General features: G+C 30.3%; 3 protein-coding genes across 6 annotated transcripts in view; 1 reads left to right on the forward strand and 2 right to left on the reverse strand.

Annotated features, from left to right (window-relative positions):
* The window catches only part of LOC111031637 (diuretic hormone class 2), a 50,656-nt gene extending 36,776 nt beyond the window's left edge, over nucleotides 1-13,880 (forward strand). Inside the window, exons 2-4 of the mRNA XM_022311666.1 lie at nucleotides 436-549; nucleotides 3,793-3,900; nucleotides 13,378-13,880. Of these exons, the coding sequence (XP_022167358.1) occupies nucleotides 437-549; nucleotides 3,793-3,900; nucleotides 13,378-13,528 (372 nt within the window). The 5' untranslated portion in view covers nucleotide 436 and the 3' untranslated portion in view covers nucleotides 13,529-13,880. The remainder of the gene's footprint in view (nucleotides 1-435; nucleotides 550-3,792; nucleotides 3,901-13,377) is intronic.
* LOC111031632 (cAMP-dependent protein kinase catalytic subunit) lies at nucleotides 435-17,862 on the reverse strand. Of its 4 annotated transcripts, none has more exons than XR_002604231.1 (3): nucleotides 16,406-17,862; nucleotides 9,766-9,862; nucleotides 435-576 (listed from the first exon to the last, which is right to left on the reverse strand). XR_002604231.1 is itself a non-coding variant. In XM_022311659.1 (2 exons), the coding sequence occupies exon 1, from the start codon at nucleotides 17,511-17,513 to the stop codon at nucleotides 16,407-16,409; it is 1,107 nt and encodes a 368-aa protein (XP_022167351.1). In that variant the 5' UTR covers nucleotides 17,514-17,862; the 3' UTR covers nucleotides 435-576; nucleotide 16,406. The 4 variants fall into 4 exon arrangements, 2 of the variants coding, with proteins under 2 accessions (XP_022167351.1, XP_022167350.1); XR_002604230.1 differs by having other exon boundaries at nucleotides 8,261-9,862; XM_022311659.1 differs by lacking the exon at nucleotides 9,766-9,862.
* Nucleotides 17,863-20,896: 3,034 nt separating this feature from the next.
* On the reverse strand, nucleotides 20,897-23,190 carry LOC111031636 (prothymosin alpha-like). Its single transcript, XM_022311665.1, has 3 exons — nucleotides 23,047-23,190; nucleotides 21,562-21,791; nucleotides 20,897-21,485 (listed from the first exon to the last, which is right to left on the reverse strand). Exons 1-3 carry the CDS (start codon nucleotides 23,070-23,072, stop codon nucleotides 21,328-21,330), a joined length of 414 nt encoding a protein of 137 aa, XP_022167357.1. The 5' UTR covers nucleotides 23,073-23,190; the 3' UTR covers nucleotides 20,897-21,327.
* Nucleotides 23,191-23,922: the final 732 nt, after the last annotated feature.

Here is a 23,922-nt window from a genome sequence, read left to right on the forward strand (position 1 = left end):
ATAAAATCAGAAAAATCAGTTTTAATAATCCATCAAATTACGAGTTTAAGCATATTTTTTTTTTTTTATATAGCTTTTATTTAAAAATCTAGCTCAACAATTATAATATATTAAGATATTAACATCATATTTCAATAAATTTAACATTTTTCATAATCAAAATATGCAACTTAAAAATTATTTAAACAGTATTTATGTCTTCTAAATATGTATTTACTATGACTCATAGTCTATGAATAATATTTCGTCACTTTTTCAATGTCATATTATACAATGGATGTTATTTAGATTTAACTTTCTACTTTCTTTTGTCACTTATTTTAGTTTTTAAACGCAAAATATATTATGTAGCTTTGTTAAGTATATTTTGTTCTTTTAATAAATTATAATTATTATAGAAATATAGAATGCATAATAAAATCGATTTATTTACAGTATGTTCACAGGAAACATGATGGTTGGAGCTTCGGTGGCGTGTGGTTTGTTGGTTGTGATACTTGTGTGCACCATCCCAGCATCTTTATCTGCACCTTATCCATTGTTACAAGGGTAACCATAATTTCTTAAATAAAATACCTATAAAGTATAAAACAAAAAAAAACAAGAAGAAACATTGTAATATCCACAAATATATTAGTGTGAACGAAATAAATCTCACTAAACACTTTAGGGGCTTGTTGTGGCCCGATGGCTAACCTCAGTCACTAACGTGTTTTGAGCTAGAGTATCAGCCGGTGTCGCTAGTTTCTGAATGGGTGACCACTAGTGACGAATCCTTGCCCCACATACACGTGTTCCTCAACCAACCATAACCACACTACAAAAATGCTAATGGCCATATATAGTTGCCGATGCATAAAAAAAACTAAACGCTTTAATAAATTTTACATCAGTATATTCTATACTCAGAATCGTTTTTCGGATACCCTTTATATATTTTATGATACAATTTTTCAAGTTTACGAGAGAAATGTTATCACCATCCTGCTTAGAAGTAAGCAGAGCGACCATCACCCGTCTACATGCCTAGTCTGGATTTTCGAGTATTCAAATAATGATACGAACACAACCCGATCTATGACAATACATGATTATATGAGAGTCGTACAAATAGTAATTAGTAATTACTAATTACTATGTACCTTAGGTTAAACATTACATTTTTTCAAAAATTAAACATTGCCTATAATATTCTTATGAAATTAACAGGGATTTTACCAAAATTTATTTTTCTGCACATTCGCCGTTAAAATGTATGCAATTTTTGTAGGCGTGGTACCACCGTTTGATACCTCATTTTCTTAGAAACAGATAGTAGAACCCAAAGTACATACAGTTCGAATAATTCACCCAGTGATTATCGATATTTCATTATGCTCAAGAAGATTTTAGATTAAAAATGTTTTTCCCACTACGAAGAGATGAAAGATACATTTAAAAAGTGGCTGAAGGGAGTTGGTATTTTTTCGACACTGGTAACAAACTCTGTCGCTGCAACTACAAAAATGCATCGATTTGGCCCGTGATTATCAAAAAAAAATAACTTTATAGCTCTGATACAGTAACTACAAATTTCGTAAGAACTTATGCACATTTAGATTTTTTTTTTGTTTTGTTGTAATCTTACTCTCTGGACGACCCTCTTAGTATTTTACTTTCCAAATCTCAATTCATATGATGGTGACTTAAGTGATAACCAGAATATGTTTACTATACATTTACTCAGCTTGAAATTGTATTTCAACAATCAAAGTACTCACGACATGCAGTGTTGCCAACGGGTGACGTATCAAGTGAAATATTATAACCTATGTTACCTATGGGTACAAGTTTTGAATAAATAAAAACGTTAAATTTAAAAAACTTTCATTTTTATCATTATTACAATTAATAAAATTATACATCAATGTTTCGAAAAACCGTTGCGGATCCCTAGGGCGTCGTGTTTTATTAAAAGTCCGCCATAACTATACACACTGCGATCTAGGCTGCGTTACATTATAATAATATGTAGTGCGACGTGAGGTATGTATTATATACCTATACAGCCATACGTTTGTGTGGATAAATCAACAGAGGTACACCGAAACCGAATATAATCGTTCGGAGAGATTGTTTACGGGTGTAACGAACGTATGTCGGGTATATATGTTATATAGAGATGGCTCTCGTCCATAATAATAACGAGTGCCGGGCCCGAACTGTTGCCCATAAAACAGTGCTGTAAATTTATTTCCCGATGATGTATACCTGTTATGTGCCGTTGTGTTTGCCGCACTCTGAAACGCGCCAATAAATACGAGCGGTGTGGGTCTAACCGCTGTTGCGGGATCCCTTGACGCTACACCCGGCAGGGCATAATTACTAAGCTGGTGGGGGGGGGGGGGCGCAGGAGGAGATACGAAATTGGCTGTGAATTATTATCCACGGTTTGTTTACTGCTGCAGACTGCAGTGTCATCGGGGAAATCTGACGATTAGTTAATTAATAGGCACTTACATATGATCATCGTATGTCGGATCTTCTTGACACTCGCCGTATGCATGCGGATGAGCCGGCGTGTTTCTTATTTATTTTTTATTCTTTATTTAAACTAATATCTAAAAAACAACTGGGCCTCGCTGAGAAAAACTCGTATATACCTATACAATCCTTTCAAACTTTAATCATTGCGGGTTAATCGTATAGTTTTTTTGACGAACACTGATTTAAGTATTCCGACGTCGGATGTAAAATGATCCACATCTTTTTCTAAACTTTTTAAGACATTAAGTTTTAAAACATGAAAATGGTATGTTATGATTAAAGCTCCTTTGAAAACATAAATATAAACAAAATTTAAAACTTTTTAGTATTTTCTTTTTTCTTTTTACATTTACAATCTGTAAAATATATTAATTTTTGGGACCAATGTCAATATTTTCAAAGTTTGGATGTTTACTGCAGATATCATATAACCTGATAGATAACGAATCAAAAATTGTGCTCATAAGTCTCTGAACACACACGAGCATAAACATTAAGAAAGTGGCTAAGCTTTATCATTAAAAAAAAATTGAATAGCTTACATCGATACAAATAAATAATAATAAAAAAAGGTGACTCTGCAGTACATAAGGTGTTGTGTGGGTTACTGTAATGGATATGTCACATTTTAATTCAATAATATAAAATCATTCTGAGCAAAGACTGCCTATCAGCTTTTATTATTGGTACAATTATGCTAACTACTAATTATGTTTTATATTTTATGATGTAGTTGCTATTAAAGTTATTTATTTCAGTGTTTGTAATATAGTAAGTAGTTAATTATTTTTTTCCCGAAACATTTCAAGTATCTACGGTTATTCGTTTTTGAATAACAATAAAATAAGAATATTTATCGATTAATTCGTTAATTTACGGGTGAATATCCAAAAATTTGAATACTCACAAAATATAAACTTTTTTTTTAAAGGAAAATTTGTCTGATATCAAAGAAATGGTCATTTAGTTAAGCTAAGACATACAAAAGTTACAAGTTACAACACTTTTACTAAATACTAATAGAACTGATTAAGATCATTGATTACTGCTAAAGCATTGAAATAATGAAATGTACATTTCATAGCATGTGGGCTTGTGAATCTTAACCCTTCCCTGCTGTGTTCGACATTTAAAATGCATAGACTATACCAACAAAAAAAAAATGTGGATACTATTTTGTTCTTTTTTGTTGTTATAATAGTTTTAGTTATTTTACTTCTGAAGTTAAATAATATATTTTATAACCGTCGATTTCCTTTATTTCAGGCAAAATAACGCGTACTTGTCATCAGAAAACGACGGAGACCCTGAAGTTATGTTGGAATTATTAGCCCGAATAGGCCAAAATATCATGAGAGTTAATGAATTGGAAAAGTAAGGCCAACATTAACTATTTAAGATATCAACGTTGTGGAATTCGTTTGTTTTTCCAAAACGGATTTATTTCTCAATCATAAGAGTATAAAAGCAATAATATAGTTTTATACTGTGGGCACTGAAAATATATATACGGCTGCAGGGCACTACGCGAATAATATTATTTGATCAGATTGTTAGTTTCCAGATAACCGTAACAGTATAAAATAAAAGTTATGTTTATAACAAAAAAAAATAATAATGTATGGTTATACAAATATTTTATGCAGCAGACACACAGTTCATTAGATTTCCTCAATATAAATATTACAATATTTTAAATTAGTTTTCTGACAATATTCAGAAATAATTTATTTAATAATTCAATGACATATTATTTTGGTTCAGTTTAATAACTGTTCAGTTAGACATGACGTATGAAAGAATATAACTATATAAGGCATAGAATATTTTAAAATTATTTTTATATATTTTTTTACAACGTGAGTGCCTACAGATATATGTTAATCAACGAGTGAAACTAGCGTGAGAAAATCAAAACAGCTAAGAGTTACCAATTATATATTATTATGATCGAACGAAAAACCTATAATATAATAATATGTTCAAGCCGGAACGCGTTTTCTATGCGGACATAATATGCTCTGCTGCTGCAGTAAAGGCGTTGGTATTTATTATATTGGTGTTCGATATTCCATCAGTCAAATGGAAAAAAAAATGGTGCACGATCGCTACAAAAAACCGTTTAGCAAAAAAAATATGTATTACAACGCACACGCGCGATGAAGATGTCATACAGAATATATACAGAGTGATGCATAGTGTATGCTCCGAACCCCAATTTTTGTATTTAATTGGGCATTTATTCAAATGCTTGTTTTTTAATTATTGGTTTACCTAAATACTTAAAAATCATATTTTCAAGTTCTTAAATTGTTTATAACATTTAAGAAGAGTTTAAATGTTGATCTAAGATAACAATTTAAAATCGGGTTGGTACTTTCTAAGTTACTAACCTGTGTACCCGGGATATAAGGTATATGATAATAGGGTTGAATAATGTAAGGGTTATGGTGATCTACAAAAAATAGTAATTAATATTAATTTATTAAAAATGTGTAGTTAGTTAGAATTGTCTGAGTATTATAACTAATAAATAATAAACTAAATATTACAATAATTATTTATTTTATGCTAAAACATTATTGGACTATTATCCTAACTACGTAACTACAATAACTGAAAAACAACCAATTCAAATTCTTGGTTTAATGCATCAATATTTTCATTATTTATTTCATTATTTCATTATTTGCTAAACAATTTATGGGACAAAGTTATCACTTGAAAAAAATTAATTGTATCGCCATAGGACCCTCCTTTAATGATATAAATATCTTAGTATTTTAAAATATGGTCCTTAAATCTCAATGTAGGTACTTTAAAATTCTTAAAATAAAAATTTGTAATAATTAATTATTAAAGGATAAAAGAAGGCTAGCTATGCTTAGTAAATCACTCTGTATATAAATGTAAAAATGCATATATTAGTATTATTATGTCGTATCCATATAAGGACCTTGGAAACTATGACACTACCTATTTGTTTTGACATCCGTCACTCTCCTATAGAATAGAATTCCTGCACTGATAAAAATAATACAATAATGCTTATGTAGTTATGTATATATCTATGACCATATGGCATAGGTATACCAAGAGATTAGAATCAAATACGTTTAGTTTAACGGATTCAAAAAAATATAGCCAGCTACACCTATGGATGTATTTGATTTTACAGTAGACCGTGATAAATATGATAATAGGATATATTATAATATACACTTAATGGGGCGCTTACCATAATACGTGACGATATCAAGTTATTGAGTGTACCTACCTACCTGCGGATTACTTGTAACCATTTTCACTGCATAATATACAATAGTCATTAGTCATAGGTATAAAGAAATAATAGAATAGCTGTGATTTTATAGTGTAATTACAAATAATAAGTTATCTTTGAATAACAATTTTAAAATAATAATAAAGTACTTTCTAATTTCGCATTAGGTACTACATTACAGTACATTACATTAATAATAATAATTTATTCGGGGTTAGTATTTCAGAAAATAGAACTAGTATTTTACAAATAAGTTTGATAATATAGAAGGTGATTCAACAGGCATGCTCTCATTTTTAGAATAGTAATGAATCTATTAATATAATATAGGTAATGTAATAGGTATAACAGTAATAATCAATGTAGTAGGTAACCTACCTAGGCACTTAAGTTATACTCAAACAATTTTTACAAGTATAAAATATTAATACTAAGGTATATTACTTAATATTAATTTATAATTAAAATCGATGATTTTCAAAAACCTACCACGGTAATGGTAGGTATCATCACGGACATTCTTAGCACATAATAAAGTTTAAGAACTCAGAAATTGCTTATTCTAATTTTGATTTAAAAACATAAAAATAATTGACTTATGAATTTAGAAAATAAGGGTGTTCTTCGTTTTGAAAAATAATTACACAGTACACACCTTAAATGGCATTAAACCTCTTAAACCTCTCTATTTTAAAATACCATGTTAAAGTAAACTGAGGTTTCTAAAATCAGAAACTGAAAAACGAGGAAATGAGGAATGAGCATGCTTGGTGAGTACCTACTTCAATAGATGAGAATGTCATAATTATTTATTTTATCATTATTTGATCATAATCATTTATTATGATGATTTTTATTTTATAAAATTAACCCATGTCATTGTTAAGCGAACTCATTTTAATCGAATATAAGATAAACGATCTTACCCACAAACAATTACAAGTTATTTTTTCTCTTTTAAATGACAACATAAATTTAAATTTCATATAGCCCCAAAGTGCTAAGTGGGATATTTTTCTAAGAATTCTGATGTAGTGGGCTTAAGTGATACAGGGGTACCCCACCAAATTGTTGTACATTCGTCTTAACTTTAAATAAACTATCACTCGTTATTGTTACTATTGGAATAGTTGTCACATCGTTGACACAATGTGTCTGAAGGGTATATTTCATATACTATAAGGTTCTATTAATATAGTTCAAGCATGTACAATTCTAGTGACGGAAGTCATATTGTATATACGACGGAAGTCATTTCAGTGAAATTCCAACACAAAAGTCGAAAAGGACTTCTCAACAGCCATAGCTTATCAGTTATCAACAACATATTATTATCATTGTATTTGCCTACCCGGTACCTACCCACTACGTATTTCATTTCTGGAAATGCAAATACTGAATGTATTTGAAAAATAAATAAATCATCATTATTGAAATAACCAAATGTATAATCTACAACCTACACAGCGAACATAGATACTTCATTAATATTTCCAAGAATATAATAGACACAAAAAATAAAACTCTTTGTGATTTTTTATTATTGGTCGACTATAAAATATAATATTTACATGTAATAACAGTGAAAAAACTCGGAAGCATGACATGATATAATACGTTTATTGCTTATTCGAATAGGCGCTATTCCCTAGGGCCTAGAGTACCTATCCCAAATTTATCTTTTTCGGTGCATTTTTATGTTTTTTTTTTTAACATACAAATTTAATATGATTGGTTTATGCATACAATTTTTATAAATTTTTATTTAGGTACGACCTTAAATTTGCAATCATATTTCTCATTAGATATTTAATATTGCTAGTACCCACCTTCATCTATAAAAACGTTTGATATAAAATAGGTATACCTATTGACTTTTGATGAAACAATACCAATTATAATATAATAAGGCAATTATGTGACACAAGTTTTAAACTCAAAGCCTAAATTTCAATCCCCGTCGTAGTTAAATGTAAACAAATTTAACATTGACCTGTGGACTACTGCAGCGGTCAACAGTTAAAATACAACTAAATAAAAATTAAATAATAGTACTTATTAGATTATAGATTAGATAAAATGAACTATCATTGGATAGACAATATATAATAAAATACAATACAGTGGTCGCCGCTTATTGGACTCACGGTTAATTGACTCATTCGCATATTAGACTCAAAACGGTTGGTCCCGATTCGCACGGTTAGGTTAGGTTAGGTTTTTGAGTCATTCGCCTTATTGACTCATTCGGTTAATTGACTCAAATTGTCGGGTCCCAAAGTGAGTCCAATAAGCGGCGACTACTGTATATAATTATATAAATAATAGGTAAATATAAATTCCATGTAAGCATATTTTACTTTTCAATCAAATATATCAATTATAGATGTTATTTGTAAAAACTTTAACAGGCAGTCTAAAAAGTCACTAAAAAAGTTGAAAATATTTTACTTGTAGCAGTAGTGGATAACACCGACTGTTACCATTGGGCAACATTGTATTGAATATTTTGTATTGATACGAAAATAACAACTACACGACCCGTATACGGGAAGGCTTAAGAGCGAACTCCAGTGCCATTACTCTAGTATTACACTGTTAAATAGGACGAAATAATTTCTTATCCGGTTGTAAGCATGCAGAGTTCAAAATACAAAAACCAGTCACTGATCCAGCTGAGCTAGGAAATCGTGATCTCCCCACTTGCATCACTCCAGCACCGTTGTTAAAATAATATACAGAGTGATTTAACAATTACCGCTAAGCACGGTTAGTGGTTACCCCATATTTTGTATTACATTTATAGTTTTTTAAAATTATTTAGTTTACTTCAAAACCAAAGATCATAATTTCAATCACTTATAGATTTTAATGTAATTTAAGGAACGTCATGTGTCAATACAATTTTATTATTTTCAAATTAAAACTACCCTTTTTAATGGACCTAAATTGTTAAGAGGTAATCAGAATAATCAGATTTTTTTTTTTGAAAATGTTAATGTATCTAAATCAACATTTGGAAAAATATTTTTTGTCTACAATTTATTTTTTTGAGAATTGTTATATACTACAAAAATTAATTTTTGAACGATTTGTGAATTAGTTATCAGATCTAACTTAAAAGTATTTAAAATGTAAAAATGAAGTGAATCAACATTTTGTGGTGTGTCACTCGCTAGTCACTAACTATTAACTGTGATTTTAGTCTTAAACTCTTGTATTTAAAGTATTTATCCTTATGAATTTTTTATTTTATAAAGTACTAATAGTTAGGACGCCTAGGTAGTTATGTAGGTAGATATGAAGTGGTCGAAAACAGTAGGTACCTATAGGCTATAGTACATTAGTACATAAACATAATACCTATTATAGTATTATAATAGGTACCTACCTAAAGGTAAAAGCACACAAGTAAAATTCATAACTTTAGGTCATATTTTATGACTTCTAAAATAACTTAAAAGTTTAGTTAAAAACTAACTAGTACAATGTTAATAAAATTGAGGTAATACACACGAGTCATCGTTTTAATTTAATTTGTAAGTGCATTTAAATATACAAAATAGGTACCTATGACAAAACTTAGCTTTAAGACTCTAAAGTTTAAGTAGGTATAAGCATACGTTTTTATATGAAATAATACAATGTGGTGCAAATCATTAAATTGCATTAAATCTCTATTAATAAATCTAATAGGAAGTTATCGATGGTACCCATTAGGGGGTGTAAGATAAATGATAATCGTTTTATTAACTATAAATAATTACTGAAGAAAACACTACACTAGATTTTGATTGATGGACGCGCTTGGTAAGTATTCTAGTTAGTACCTACTTATGAAAAATATTTTCGATAAATGCAAAGGTACCTTCATTGGTTCAACACAAACGTAAGCGTACATTTTGTTATTAATGCTATTTAGTTAGCTTTGCCGAACCGGAGTTTTTGATACTTACAATTGTGTCTTGCCTCGCTGGGATTCTAGTTAAGTTTAGATTGAACTCGGTCCAATTGAACACATATAGTTTAACAACCTAGTTCCACAACATTGACCTTAATTGAAAAAACAAAATCTCAAGATGAAACGTTCATAATATAAATATATAATTAATAATGCTATAAATATAATATTGTCGTTTATTATTAATCCCCTAAGCTTTTTCATAACTTCATCAAGAATTTCGAGAAAAAATTATAAAAACTACTACCTAATAAGTAATAACCAAGATACAATAACATCTCTATTTTTTATTTTTTTCTACTAAATTTAAAATTTCGTACCATAGGACAAAAATAATTAGTTAACGGCGATGACATATAGAGACATTTAGGTACCTAGCTATTTAGATATTTTAGTTGTTTTTTTACGAAAGCATACTACCTATAACCATTTTAAATTTGTAGTACTGCTAGTTCACATAGGTAAGTAAGTACGTATATAGGTACCACGCTATCACACGCGTAGTGCACACAAACATACGTCATCGTCCATACCGATATTTTTATGTTTCAATTTACACTTTGGAAACTGAACAATCCGGAATGTTATAATACACCATCAACTTTCATAATACTTTTAATCTATTTATTATTTAGGTAGGTACCTACTTTTAGTACCACTATTAAATTTATTCAATATTAGCTTTTTATATGCTTAAATACCTACTAGACTGATGACGTGCCAAGTATAAGTATAATTAGGTTTAGGTATGATATAGGTAGCAACTAGTATTCATAGAGAAATATGATTTTTATCTTATATGGAAATATTGCTTACTTTGGTCAATCATTAATAGTTACATTTCGTAGATACCTACCTACTGCTAACCTTCAACAACTCAGCTGTCGGTTAAATTTTGCAATACCCATAACGGGAATATTATTACTCTGTATTGACTGTTCAGTTCTCCAATAGATATTAATATTCATGAAACTTAGTGAAACATAGGTAATATTATAAATTAACATCATTAAAAATGTTTTGTAGCCTGTTGTTTGTATCATAAATGAAAATGATTGAGGAGGAAGGATGAATAAATCATTATATCGATTAATCATTAATAGATCTGAAAACAAATTAAAAAGTATTTTCCCTATAAAACGACAATTATAAACTTAATTAATCCTCAAGAACATTATTTTTACATGTTAGTTTTAAAATTTAAATAATTCATTATGAGACTATGTACCTATATTAAAAGTATACCTATATAGGAGATTTAAGTGAGTTTGAAATATTTAAAATCTTAAACAAGACGGCTTGGATGTGGTTTTTTATCTAAACGCATGTCATAAGTACAATGATTTTTCAATTTATTCAATACAGTTAAATACAATTTTCAAGAATTTTTACTATGTACGAAGTCCTAAACGTTTGAATCAAAAAAATAAGAGACGTCTATAAAAAATCTATTGTTTGAATTCATTGATAGTTACCAATGAGATTTAATATCTAACTAAATATTATTAGTGTATCACATTAATTATTAGAAATATTAGGTACCTACCTAGGTACTAGTGTACTGCCCTATGTTCTTAAGTACAAATAAATAGTTACCTACTTAACTTACTAGCTAATACCTAATGGCTAATACCTTATTTTTTTATTGTATTTATAATTAATATACTTAACAGTTTTAGATCGCTAACAATTTTTATATGTTCTGTCTTGGTAGTTTTTATAATAGGTAAGGAGCATAGTAAAATATATAAGTATATAACATGTTAGTGATGATGCATTGTGTATACGGACATTAATTTATTAGATGGATAACTACATAGTAAGGATAAGCATTCTGCATTTTATGTATAAAACTAAAAAGTACCTTATTGCAATCCTGCTCATTAGCATTACTAGTAACCATGTAAGTAAATATCATATTATTTGAGTTAATATATATTTTTAAATAGCTCACAAATCACAATCTTAAATTTTATAACACCAAACTAGACACAGGTAAAAATAGTATCTATAAAGTTACCTATACAATTTCAGTTAAACTTAGGTCATTGCCACAAAATAATCAAATTTCAAATCAACTTATATTCACATGAGCAATATGCCAAAAATATACAATTTTGGGGTGAATACTTATTACTAATACTAATTTAAACTCCCCCCCCCTCCCCAGAACACACAAAAACGTTATACCACACCAATCAGAAACTCACATATAAAATAATAAAACATTTAAACATGAAAACAATTATTAAACTCACTGTAAGTGACTATGTATAAAATATCTAAGTTACAAATATGCATATGTACCTACCTAATTGTAATTGTGCTTGTGCAGTTGGTCTCTACCAATATCATACCAATATAACTACCTAATTTAATGTTTCCATATCCAGAAATTATATTTTGTTGAATACTCAAATTTAATAATCAATATTAATAAAAATAAATAATATAATAATATTATTATTTATTTTATGAGATAGTTAACTATTATTAAGAAGTATAATTTTATGACTAAAATAAAATTTTAGATACTATTTATCAAGGCTAGGCAAGTTAACTATTTTGTTCAACTTGTTAAGTTAAATTAATATAGAAATTGTAAGTTAAGTTTAAATTTAAAATATATATTATATTGGTACAACTTATAAAAGCTTCAAGTTAAGAATAAAAAGAATAAAATATAATAATAGTATAGAATAAAAAGGAATTAAATTTCACAAAAAAAACAACAATATATAGTAAAAATAATACATATTAAAGAAATTGATAAAAAAAATAATAACGGATAGGGCAATTCAATGATAAAACAATACTAACTAAAGTTATAAGTTAAAAAATGATAGTTTTTTATAATTTAACTTTAACTTTTTAATTTGTTCATGCCCAGACTTGCTATTTCTTGTTTGTTCCTTTCTAGTTTCAACTGTTCTATTATATAATATCTTACTAGGTAGTGAGCAAAACTACAATTCAAGATACTTTAACATAGTATGTTCCTAACCAGCTTATAGATTATATAATTTGTAGTACATAATTATTCCATAATGACGATTCATTAACATTTTAGATTGCTGGTTAACTATATACAAAAGTATAAATATACAGTGTATTTGTTTCAAACAAATAAATAATTATTAATATATGTGAAGAAATGCATGTTTTGGTTTAATAAGCAGCAAACAAATTACATATTTTATTAAAACCAAATGTATTATACCTTCAAATATTCAAACAAGAAAAAACAAGGTATATTTTTAAAATTCCCCGAGTATAAAAACAGATATAGTGTGTTAAATCAAAGGTTGGTATGGGTACTGTTATTATCCAACATTGCAAAACATTGATACACTTTTAAACTTCCTGAGGGGATACAACAACTTTATCCATAAACTAAAGTTTATAACAATATAATTATATAACTTACCTGTGAGTAAATTTCACTACTAATAAAATATTTTAAAGGCTAAGTTGCATACTTTGACCTTTCAATACTTATAGAGAATCAATTTGAGATCTTCAAGCATTTAATAGGAATTAAACACAGTTCATACTAGGTACAACTTGAAATATTTCAATTTTTTTAATTGTTTTAATTGTTTTTCAGTTCCAAGCGTGGGCTTGATTTGGGCTTAAGCCGAGGCTACTCAGGCACACAAGCAGCAAAACATTTAATGGGCATGGCAGCAGCTAATTTTGCTGGTGGTCCAGGACGCCGACGTCGCAGTGATATGCTTCCTAAGCTTCTTACACCTTAAACTTTTAGTTTGTTAAAAATTATATTTACAAACTATTACATTAAAATAAATACTAAATATTATATAAATATATGAATTATATATATATAATAATATAAAAATATATATATATATATTATATATATAGACATATTACAAGTCAATGATTATTTTAAGCATAATCCATCCATTGTTTTGTGAATGTTATCCCACCTTCAGTAGAATGTTAACAGATTATAAAATGTTATAGATTAGCATAATTGCTTACTGTACGTGTTTCTTTTAATTAGACTATTTGAATTGTAAACTCAATGACTAAAACTGTTTAACTCTTATATTATTTTATGTCGAAATACAGCATTCCTGTTTTAAACTGTGCTTTTAATATTCTCCACCTTATATATCTGGGTTTCAGGTAAACTGTGCTGTATGTTATTGTAGGTATACAACTGTATACATAAAAACAACAAAAATATTATTTTTAAATGATTTTAATAAAATATAATATATATACAGCATAGTATTATAATAATTATTATTATTATGATAGATCTAAAAGAACACTACAAAATAAAATATAAATAAAACCAACATAAATTCATACACAAACAATACCTAATATTAAATGCCATCTAAAATATTAGATATATTATTTTTTTAATTTTATCATAATATAGCCTAATGATTTGTTAAAACACAAAACAAAAACATCACAATTAATCATAATAAAAACATAATAATAATTTAAAATAATACTCATCAATTGTAACTAAAAAAATAGACAATCGAAAAACAAAAGTTAAACAATATAAAGTGAAAGATTATAAAACAATAATTATTATTTTAGTTGTTTGAAATACTGACTAGGGATCTTTTATGCTCGTTTAGACTAAATTTTAGATTATTACACATTTAAAATCTAAACATGGTAAATATTGGTAACAAGAATATGATTTCATAGATTGTGCTTCTTACAAAATGACAAACAAATAATTAAAATAAAACATAATTAATGTAATTAATTTAGGAGAAATCACAAAAAGACTGTAGGTGTGTAATAAATAAGTAGATAAGTAAAGCGATTATTATTAAAATTATTTTTAGTTTTATTATAACTTAAAATCATAAGAGCTGACACCATTTCAAGACTGATACCTAAAGAAAAACATAATTTTAAGTTAAGTACAAGTTGTTATATGTAGATGCTTCTAACTCCGGGAAACATACCCTGAACTCCGCACGAAAAATGAAATATCAGTTAGAGCTTAGTATATATATAAACAAAAAATACATACATGGGTATTAGTATTCTGTCACAAAATGTTGGCAAGCCAATTTAACATTATAATATATTAAATAGGTATAATTAATGGGACAAAATATTTTTTTTTTAAGAAACCTAATAAAATGCTAATATCTAGAATATCTTTAACTGTTTAAGTCTATAATTATAATTATATTAATTATTATTGTATATTATGTAGTATATTTTCAGTGTGAACTCTACATAAAAAAAACCACTTAACACATTATAGCATTGCACTCGACACAAAATTAAAAATAAATAAACAAATAGATACATATGTATAAAGAAAAACAAAACAGAATACAAAATGAATAGTTCTTAGTGAATTCCAAATAATACATCAAAAATATGCAAGTGTAGATAACATATAACAAGTTAAAAATGTCTATACAAAAATTAACAATTACTCAAATTTGTTTTTAAGAAACTTTACATTTGAACTAAAACATAAAAGTAAATTTTACATTATTTAAATGCAACTTGTTTTCAAAATTTTAGCATTTTACATAATAGATTTAATCAATGAGAACATAAAATATATTTTACTTTTTTTTTGTCATTATTATTATATGAACAAAAAATTGCATTAACATTGGAGATTTATAATGTGATTTCACTAGGAACTATCCAAATCCGAAAAAAAATGATTAACAATAATAATTACCATACAGTAATTAATATTAGACAAGCTCTTTAAAATGTTTAAACAGATAATAAAAGCAACGAAATCGGATACCTGTTGTTCAAATGGTGGTTCAATACAAATGGCACCGATTTTAAACATAAAATAATACATTATGATGAGGAAAATTCTTTACGTATACACTTAAATTATTGGCTAAAAAAAAATTGTTCTATTCATTTTAATAGTTGATTAAACCATATTTGATTATTTTGAGTAAATAAAAAGGTTTGAGAAAACTTAGGCAGTGGTGTACGCAGAGGTCAGAATACACTATTTAATAATAATATGATATAAGTAACAACTAGTAATATTTTTATTTAGTTAATTATCAATAATTATTTTTATTATTATTATTATTATTATTATTATTGTTATAATATATTATATAATATATATGTTTATTTATTTTTACAAATAACTATATTTCAATTATCTATTATGTATCTAAAGTCCCAATTTGTCAAAATCTAACAACAAGAAAGGATCAAAAGAAATATATTAATTCAGATATTGTAAACAAGTTAACAAAAGAACACAATCAATATAAAAAGAGATTGTATCTTATCTAAGGTAGAGCAAGATTTTGATATTGTATAAATATACCCAAGTATATTAATATGTATGAAATGTACCACTGTCATTTTAGTTCGGCATGGTGTAGATATTCACACAATGATGTAATAACAATATATCTGAGTTTTCTGACTCTTGAACAAAATTGATTTCCTGCGAACGCCACTGGCTAAACAAAGCCATCTTAGTAAAAACCTACTAAATCATAATAATATTGATACAAGCAGAATTTCTCATAAACAGTTTGGTCCTCCTATTTTAATATTAATTGTGTACTGAGGTTGCAAAAACAAAATGTATAAATGTATCTAAATAAAATAGACAGTTTGCGTACCTTAAAACTCAGCAAACTCTTTGGCGCATTTTTCCGTCGAAGAGATTCTCAATGCTTCTTCCTCGTATTCGTCAAAATTGCTTGTGTCTCCCGGTCCTTTGCACCTAGGAATGAATGGAGCTTCAATTTTCTTTTGGAACACAGCAATCCAATCTGTTGATGCAAACCACTTGTGTCCTTTGATATCGTTGACACCGTTCTTCAGGTTGCCAAATCGTTTAGTAAGATCCACTTGTAGCAAGTTCCTCAGTAGGTCTTTTAGGTCAGAACCAAAATGTGATGGGAAACGTACTTTGCCCGAGACAATTTTCTCGTATATCTGTATAGGTTGGTCGGCAAAGAACGGTGGATAACCAGCAGCCATCTCGTAAACTAGAACTCCAAGAGCCCACCAGTCGACAGCTTTATTATATCCCTTGCTTAATATAATTTCAGGCGCCAAATACTCGGGCGTACCACACAGGGTCCATGTTCGCCCTTTGACACGTTTCGCAAAACCAAAGTCAGTCACTTTCAAATAGCCCTGCGAATCGATCAGCAAGTTTTCTGGCTTGAGATCTCTGTAGATTAGGTCAAGATAGTGTAGGTACTCGAATGCTAGCACTATTTGAGCCGCGTAAAAACGCGAATGTGGCTCGCTGAATCGGCCAACCTTTCGCAGGTGAGAGAACATTTCACCTCCCGGCACATATTCAAGCACCATATATAAATTGGAATTGTCCTTGAAGTGGTATTTTAAACTGACGAGGAACGGGAAACTGATTGCTTGTAAAATTCTCTTTTCATTCAACGTGTGTTCTACCTGTTTCAACTTCACCACTTTCTGTTTATCGAGTATTTTCATGGCATAATACTCCTTGGAAGCCTTATGTTGTACAATCATGACACGGCCAAACGAGCCCGTACCCAACGTCTTGATACGGTCAAAGTCTTCAAGGGCTGCCGTGTTCGTGGGGTTCTTTTTCCACTTCTCCTCGAAGTCCTCCTTGGCCTGGTCGAGGAACTCTTTGACACTCTCAGCCGAGTCGCCTTTCTTGTTAGCCGTCGCGGCGTTGCCCATTGCGTTCGCTTTTTTACCTTCCAGGGCTCCCAACGAACGAGTTGTCATTAACTAACGACGTTCAGCTGATTTTTAGTGTGCTGCGCCGAACGTCCACTGCACGGTCAACGCTATATTTTAATCGAAATCGTCTCTATACTGTCAGGGTAATCAAGCCTTAAAGTGTATCATCACGGGCTTACCTCAGAATCGGACGAGGCTGGTTCGGCGGAACGACGGCGATATTCGCAAACGCTCGGGCACTGTCATAATTGATTATTGTTTAATCAACGACTACGGTGATCGGTAATGGGATTAAAATCACGGAAATACATAAACAAAATGGTCAATAGAAAAAATTGATAGGGAAAGAATTTTTCCTTTTTTTTTCCCCGACCAAAAATTCTCAAAATGGCCGATCGACCAGCTGCGGGCGAACCGTGGAGGAGACGACTTCCGGACCCTGGAAGAAAAACCACACGTTGCACCGCCACCGCTTGATTTCTCTTCACACCGCCATCATGCTGTAAGTACAACAACTACCGTCGGCACTCGCCCGTAGCTCGTATGCCACCACCGAGCACCGGCGGTCTGTCCGTGTTCCGTCTCCGTCTCAGTCACCCTCACGGCCTCACCGCCGCCGGGGAATGGCAATTGCCAATAACGACAAAAATGGCGACCGGTCTCGTTCAGTGTTCAAACAAAATAAAATTATCATATCATAATACTCGTAAACCACTGCTCAGTGCTAATTAGTTATTACTTATTAGCATAGACCTTTACTAGTAATAACAAATAATTTACGACTTATTAATAGTCGACTCTCCAATCCTACTTGTGTCTTCCCGAAAGCCATTTGGCGATTCCATACACACAAGTTATAAGACAAATTGTTCATAGTTAATAATTTCCTTATAAAAATGTAAAGTACACCTAAGTATTGAACACAATATTGAGTGGCGAATGGCGATGTGGTACTTGTACGTTACATTTATCCCGACTTCGATTGAAAATGAAGATTATTTTTCTGCTATCTGAAAAAATAACCTGTTTACTGTCGAGTAGTAAATTGAGTAAAATTAGTATCATCCAAGCTGCTGTCATGAGATGAACAGTGAACACATAACATTATAATATATTCCATGACATCACGCCTAAACCAACCGGCCAAGCCTATACGTTTTCTACTTTCTACACGATAATTGTAATTTGTTACAAGTTTATATTATTATAACCAATATATCGACATTCGACATTTAAAACATGCTTTCCATGTTCAGATTTCTGAAAGGAATTGTTGGCATTTCGTCGCACAAAATGTTTTCATATACTTAACACAACTTCAAGGATTAGGATTATATTATTTTAAAGATCCATTATAGTAAACACTAATAAATAAACTGTAGCTTTTTTTTGTTATTATATGTTTAAGCTATCAATTATTACTGAACAAGAAAATATATTTGCATACATTTTTAAATATTTAAGTTTATACGTATACCCACCACTATACTTATAGTTTTAAGTGTATTTAGACAATTTGAAAAATAGACGGTTGGATAATTTATTTTATTTTCAAGTTATTTTGTACAAATTATAGACACAATACCATAGAGTACATTATATTGTATGCTCGAGTACATATTACTAAGTAAATCATCTTCATGACTGGTGATTACATGTCTACATTATATTTAAGTGACTACATTAAAATAATCAATGCAACCTAACAACTTAATAGCCAAAAACAAATTTAAGGTATTTTCATAAAAAAAATTTTAATCTTAACATTGTATATGCACTTAGCATTCGCCATTGCAAATTGAATTATTGTTATTCATTAAATACTTGACTATTACTTAAGTACAAAATATTAGCATGACCTTTTAGTATGGTTTTAATAAACAAAAATACTTATAATTAGAGCTGGGAATTGACACCCGAAGTAAATAAGAAAGTTCTCTATGAAAAAGTCAAGATATTTAAAATAATGCACAAAAAACTTAAAATTACAACAAACATATTAGGAACATAAATCTTTTAAAATGTAACATTCCTACTACGAAGATACGTATTATGTAAATTATGTAAGATAATACGGTGATGAAGTCAATATATTGATGCCGAGTTCAGTTGATTCGGCGACCAGCAATATATCTCATATATATTAGACATCATATCAATATTATTAGTTAAATGGAATTTAAAGGCGAGATAAGATTAACTTTGTTTGGTAGTAAAATATAAATACAATTATAGAGGGATCTTGAAATACATTTTCTTAATATGAATTTTCATAAAAATACCACGAAACTGTTAAAAACAAAAAATGCAGTTTATCATTTAAAAAAAGATAATATTATGAAGTAAATTTGTACCACAACATGTATTCTATAAACCATTAGAAAAAAATACCAAATACATTGAAATTCCTGCCTAAAACACACTTCTAAGACCAAATACCTAGTACATAATAATCATGAAACTGTTAACCAAAATAGATTGAATATGTTCATGTGTAATAAATCAAACACTTCAATAATTAACTAAAGAAATATTGTGCATAAAATAAAATTATTTAAAAAAGCAGATAATTTTAACAGCAGTGTTATTTTTCTTTATCTATTATGTTGTAAATGAAAAATATTTTATATAAATCCAATTAATTTGGTAACAAATTTAATGTAATTGAATTATGAAGAAAAAAAATGTAAATTGCAATGCTAATGAACATTGGAATACTAAGTAGATACCCATTATACTTATTGTACTAAAAATGTCACAAAACAAAAACAATTGTTCTCTTAATTATGACTATTATACAAATTTCATTATAATATAATACTTGACAAATGGATACAAATTATAATTAAATGAAAAATTAATATTAAAGCACATCAATTTTAGCACTTGTTATAGTACCTTTTATTATTATTATTACTTAGGTAATAACCATATATTAATATTAACATTTTAATAAAATACAATTCAAGAAATAAAAAAAATTTGGTATGGAATAGGATTTAGTTAATCTAATAAATCACAAATGCACGTTATACATTCTAGACAATTTATTAATTAAAACAGATACAGTACAGTACAATTTATGACTGTGTAAGATACACAGTTTTTAGTATTACCAAAACAGAACTTTGAAAAATATTTTTAAATAATCATAAAAATTACACCAAATTTATACAAAGAAAAATTGAATGAAATAGGGTGTACACAAGGGTAAAAAAAATAAAATAGGTAGGACTTTATAGACTATATAATATATATAATTACCGTTGGTATATATATTTAATACTAGAACTGTATTATCCTAAATAGGTAAATTGTAATTACAACCATATATTATAGTTTTAAAAATGTATTCCACTTTGAACTTATAGATAAATTGTTTATTTAAATTTAAAGTAGAATATAATACAAAAAACCTACTAGTGGGACCACAAGGTACTACTAATTTTCTAGCTACTTACATTGTAGTTTAGAGAAATATTGATAGTTATCAATATTAAAATTAAAAAGAAACCATCCCTTGTCTAAAACTATACTTTTGTATAATATAATTTTACCATATCCTATAGTAAAAATATATAAAATAAAAATTGACCAAGTTTATTAAGACGTAAAAAAAAAACCATTAACTTAAAATTAAGTTTAAAATTAATTAATTATCAAAGTACCGCGGAGCTGTCGAGTTTTGAGAAAAGGAAACATTTTGTACGTCATATTATAATTTGGAGCAGTTACAAATTGAACATGGAGAGTTTATAATTCATGTATCAAAGAGATCTGCTTCGAAGTCAAAATGGTAGTTATCATTATAACAAAAGGAGGGCAGGGTCTAGAATAATTTAATGTCATTGACATGTGTTTACGCTTCGACAAATTGGGGCTCTGCAGTAGCTGGATCTTCTTCAGCTTCTTCTAACTTAGCCTTCTTCTCACTGTCTTCAGATTCAACAGCTGCTTCTGAAGCACCAGATTTCCTCTTAACACCTTTTTGACAACTGTCTGTTTCTTCTTCATCATCTAAACAAACAAATATAAAGTTATTTAATTGAATCTTAGATAAACTAATGATATCTATATATTGTCTAGAACAAACCTTTGGTGTCACCATTCTGTTCTTTTTCTACCACATCCTCATCTTCTTCTTCTTCCTCTGAAGCACCATTTTCTTTTACTTCATCGTCTTCCTCTTCAGTTTTGGCAGATCCATTTTCAGCAGCCTTTTCTTTCACAGGAGATTCAACTTTCTTAGCTGGAGAATCTGGCACCTTCTTGTCTTTCACTGGCGAATCTGCTACTTTCTTTTCTGGGGTGGTGACAGTTTCACTAAACAAAAAAAAAATATATTGAAACTTTTGTTTGAACGTTACAAAACTAATAATAAATGATTCAGCTAAACATCATACAATTATCATAACATATCTACAAGCAAATAAGATTTAGAAATTATAAGTGTTATAAGGATTCCAGCAGGTGGTCACTGGCTGTTTAATTTATAGTCCAGGTGTAAGTGCTGCTAAGTAACAGCTGAAATAATTACTGTATCCATTAAACAGGTTTCAAGTTTTAATTTATTCCTATACCCAACATAATATTCATTTACTCAAACACAATGGATTAGGGTATAAATATCAATTATTGAATTTGTTTACACAGCAAATGAGTGAATGATCGAACACATGATGTAGACACGTTAACAGTTAACTATTGTAAGGAGCAATATTGACACCAACTAATGAGCCAATTATGGGGGCAATGATGATTATAAGAACGAGGGGTCAACGTGCTACATGTCTGACCTCTGTAAATTGTAATTTGATGGAGCGTAACTGCATAAACAGCAGCAACACATCATACGTTATAGATAAATCAAATGTTTTTTTTTCGCGAGGGTCTAGACATGCGTGCAGCTGGCGACATTGTCAGATAAGCTAACCACTTTAGACGGACGCCTGGTAATCCGAAAAAAAAGCGACGCCGCGTCTGCCGGCAAGGTCAACAAGCGAAGTGTTTCGTCGGCGATCGGCGGGTAAACCGCGTCCGACCATGTGATTCCCACGCCTGACCGCGACAATCGTCAGAAGCCGGATGTCCCACGGGAAATGCGAATTTTTGGTGAAAAGGTAGCTAATATTCAAACAGTGAGGGTGAGCAGACGATTTCGAGCGCCCGCCGGGTGAGGCGTCGTCACGGGTCGAAGGAGACGACGATCGTCGGCAGCGGTCAAAGACTCGCGGCGAGCCAACGTCTCGGCGCGGCATTGGCGTCGGCGTCCGAAGAGGTATGCGCGCGATAGCAGCGGACGGGGGGAAAAAACGGCCCCCCACGACTGTGGCGGCGACGTTAGCACCCGCGGCCACACGGCGCGTCAGCGCGAAGAAGACGGCGACAATAATAATACAAAACAATAATAATATACAATACCTACATAGGTATTCTTAGTAATAAAAATAGTAATAGTAATAATAACAGAAACAAGTTACTTTAGTCATAATAGTGACAATAGTAATAATAGTTATAGGTACTTAATAATATTAACAATAATTAACAATAATTAATAATAATGGTAATAAAAACTCACATCACATCAGCTACAACGTCGGCCATCGTGCGGTATTTTTAGAGTTTGTCGGCAGAAGAGCAAGCGAAAAGCGGATAGGAACTGTGTTGTGCGTTCGGTAACGGACTCGGAATAAATAAACGGTACAGCGAGCGCGACAAAGGGAAGAGACGCGGCGTTTGCGTTTCGCGAATGAGAAGAAGCGTCGGTGACGGCGGCAACAATGGAGGGAATGCCGCCGGACGCCGACAGTGGCGCGTACCCTAACTATCGATCGTCCGCTAAAACTATCGATGTTGAATCCGTCCGCGTCTGCCGGTTGCCATACCCTTTTCGGGCCTTAAAACGCTGCAAACAACTCGAAAACGACGGATGTAGGCTTTTGGCAGATTTTCGTTTTGGAAAATCTCATTTTGGGTGGTTTTTGTGGATCTCAAGTTGCCAAAATCGAATAGCCATCGATCGTTATTCCGTTGGCCTGCTCGGCGTGGGTGAAAACCGTTGAACCGTTAGAGCGCATGCGCAGTGACCTCGATCGGTCGAGCCAATCCGACATGGCGACATCTGGGCGGCGTGACCAACAGCATGGGTGCCCGGTAAACAATTCCGTGGTTGGCAACGCCGGTCGGCTTTTATATTTTCACGACGCTCACGACCCCTCCGACCGTCGTCCACCAAGAGTTCATGTCGTTCACTACCACCCGCCTCCGCTGTAATCCGGCAATTTCGCTCGCTTTTTATACATCTTTTTTCTTTCCAAATTATTTCGTGGACATTTTACCATTATTATTATGACTATACCTACCATTCGTAAATTGGGTTTTTTTTTGGCGGGTTTACGACCGAGATGGCGGGAGTGAAAAATCAACAATATCATAATATTTATTACAGTATATT

The sequence above is a fragment of the Myzus persicae genome, unplaced genomic scaffold (genome assembly GCF_001856785.1).
Source record: "Myzus persicae strain clone G006 unplaced genomic scaffold, MPER_G0061.0, whole genome shotgun sequence".
Lineage (NCBI taxonomy): Eukaryota > Metazoa > Arthropoda > Insecta > Hemiptera > Aphididae > Myzus > Myzus persicae.

Bases quoted from the DNA above. Each gene is read 5' to 3' on its own strand.
- LOC111031632 (XM_022311659.1), bottom strand. From the start codon at position 17,513: ATGACAACTCGTTCGTTGGGAGCCCTGGAAGGTAAAAAAGCGAACGCA.
- LOC111031636 (XM_022311665.1), bottom strand. From the start codon at position 23,072: ATGGCCGACGTTGTAGCTGATGTGAT. The intron at 21,792-23,046 runs GTGAGTTTTTAT...TTTTTTGTTTAG, and splicing joins GACGTTGTAGCTGATGTGAT to TGAAACTGTCACCACCCCAG. The intron at 21,486-21,561 runs GTTTGTTCTAGA...TTGTTTGTTTAG, and splicing joins ACAGAATGGTGACACCAAAG to ATGATGAAGAAGAAACAGAC.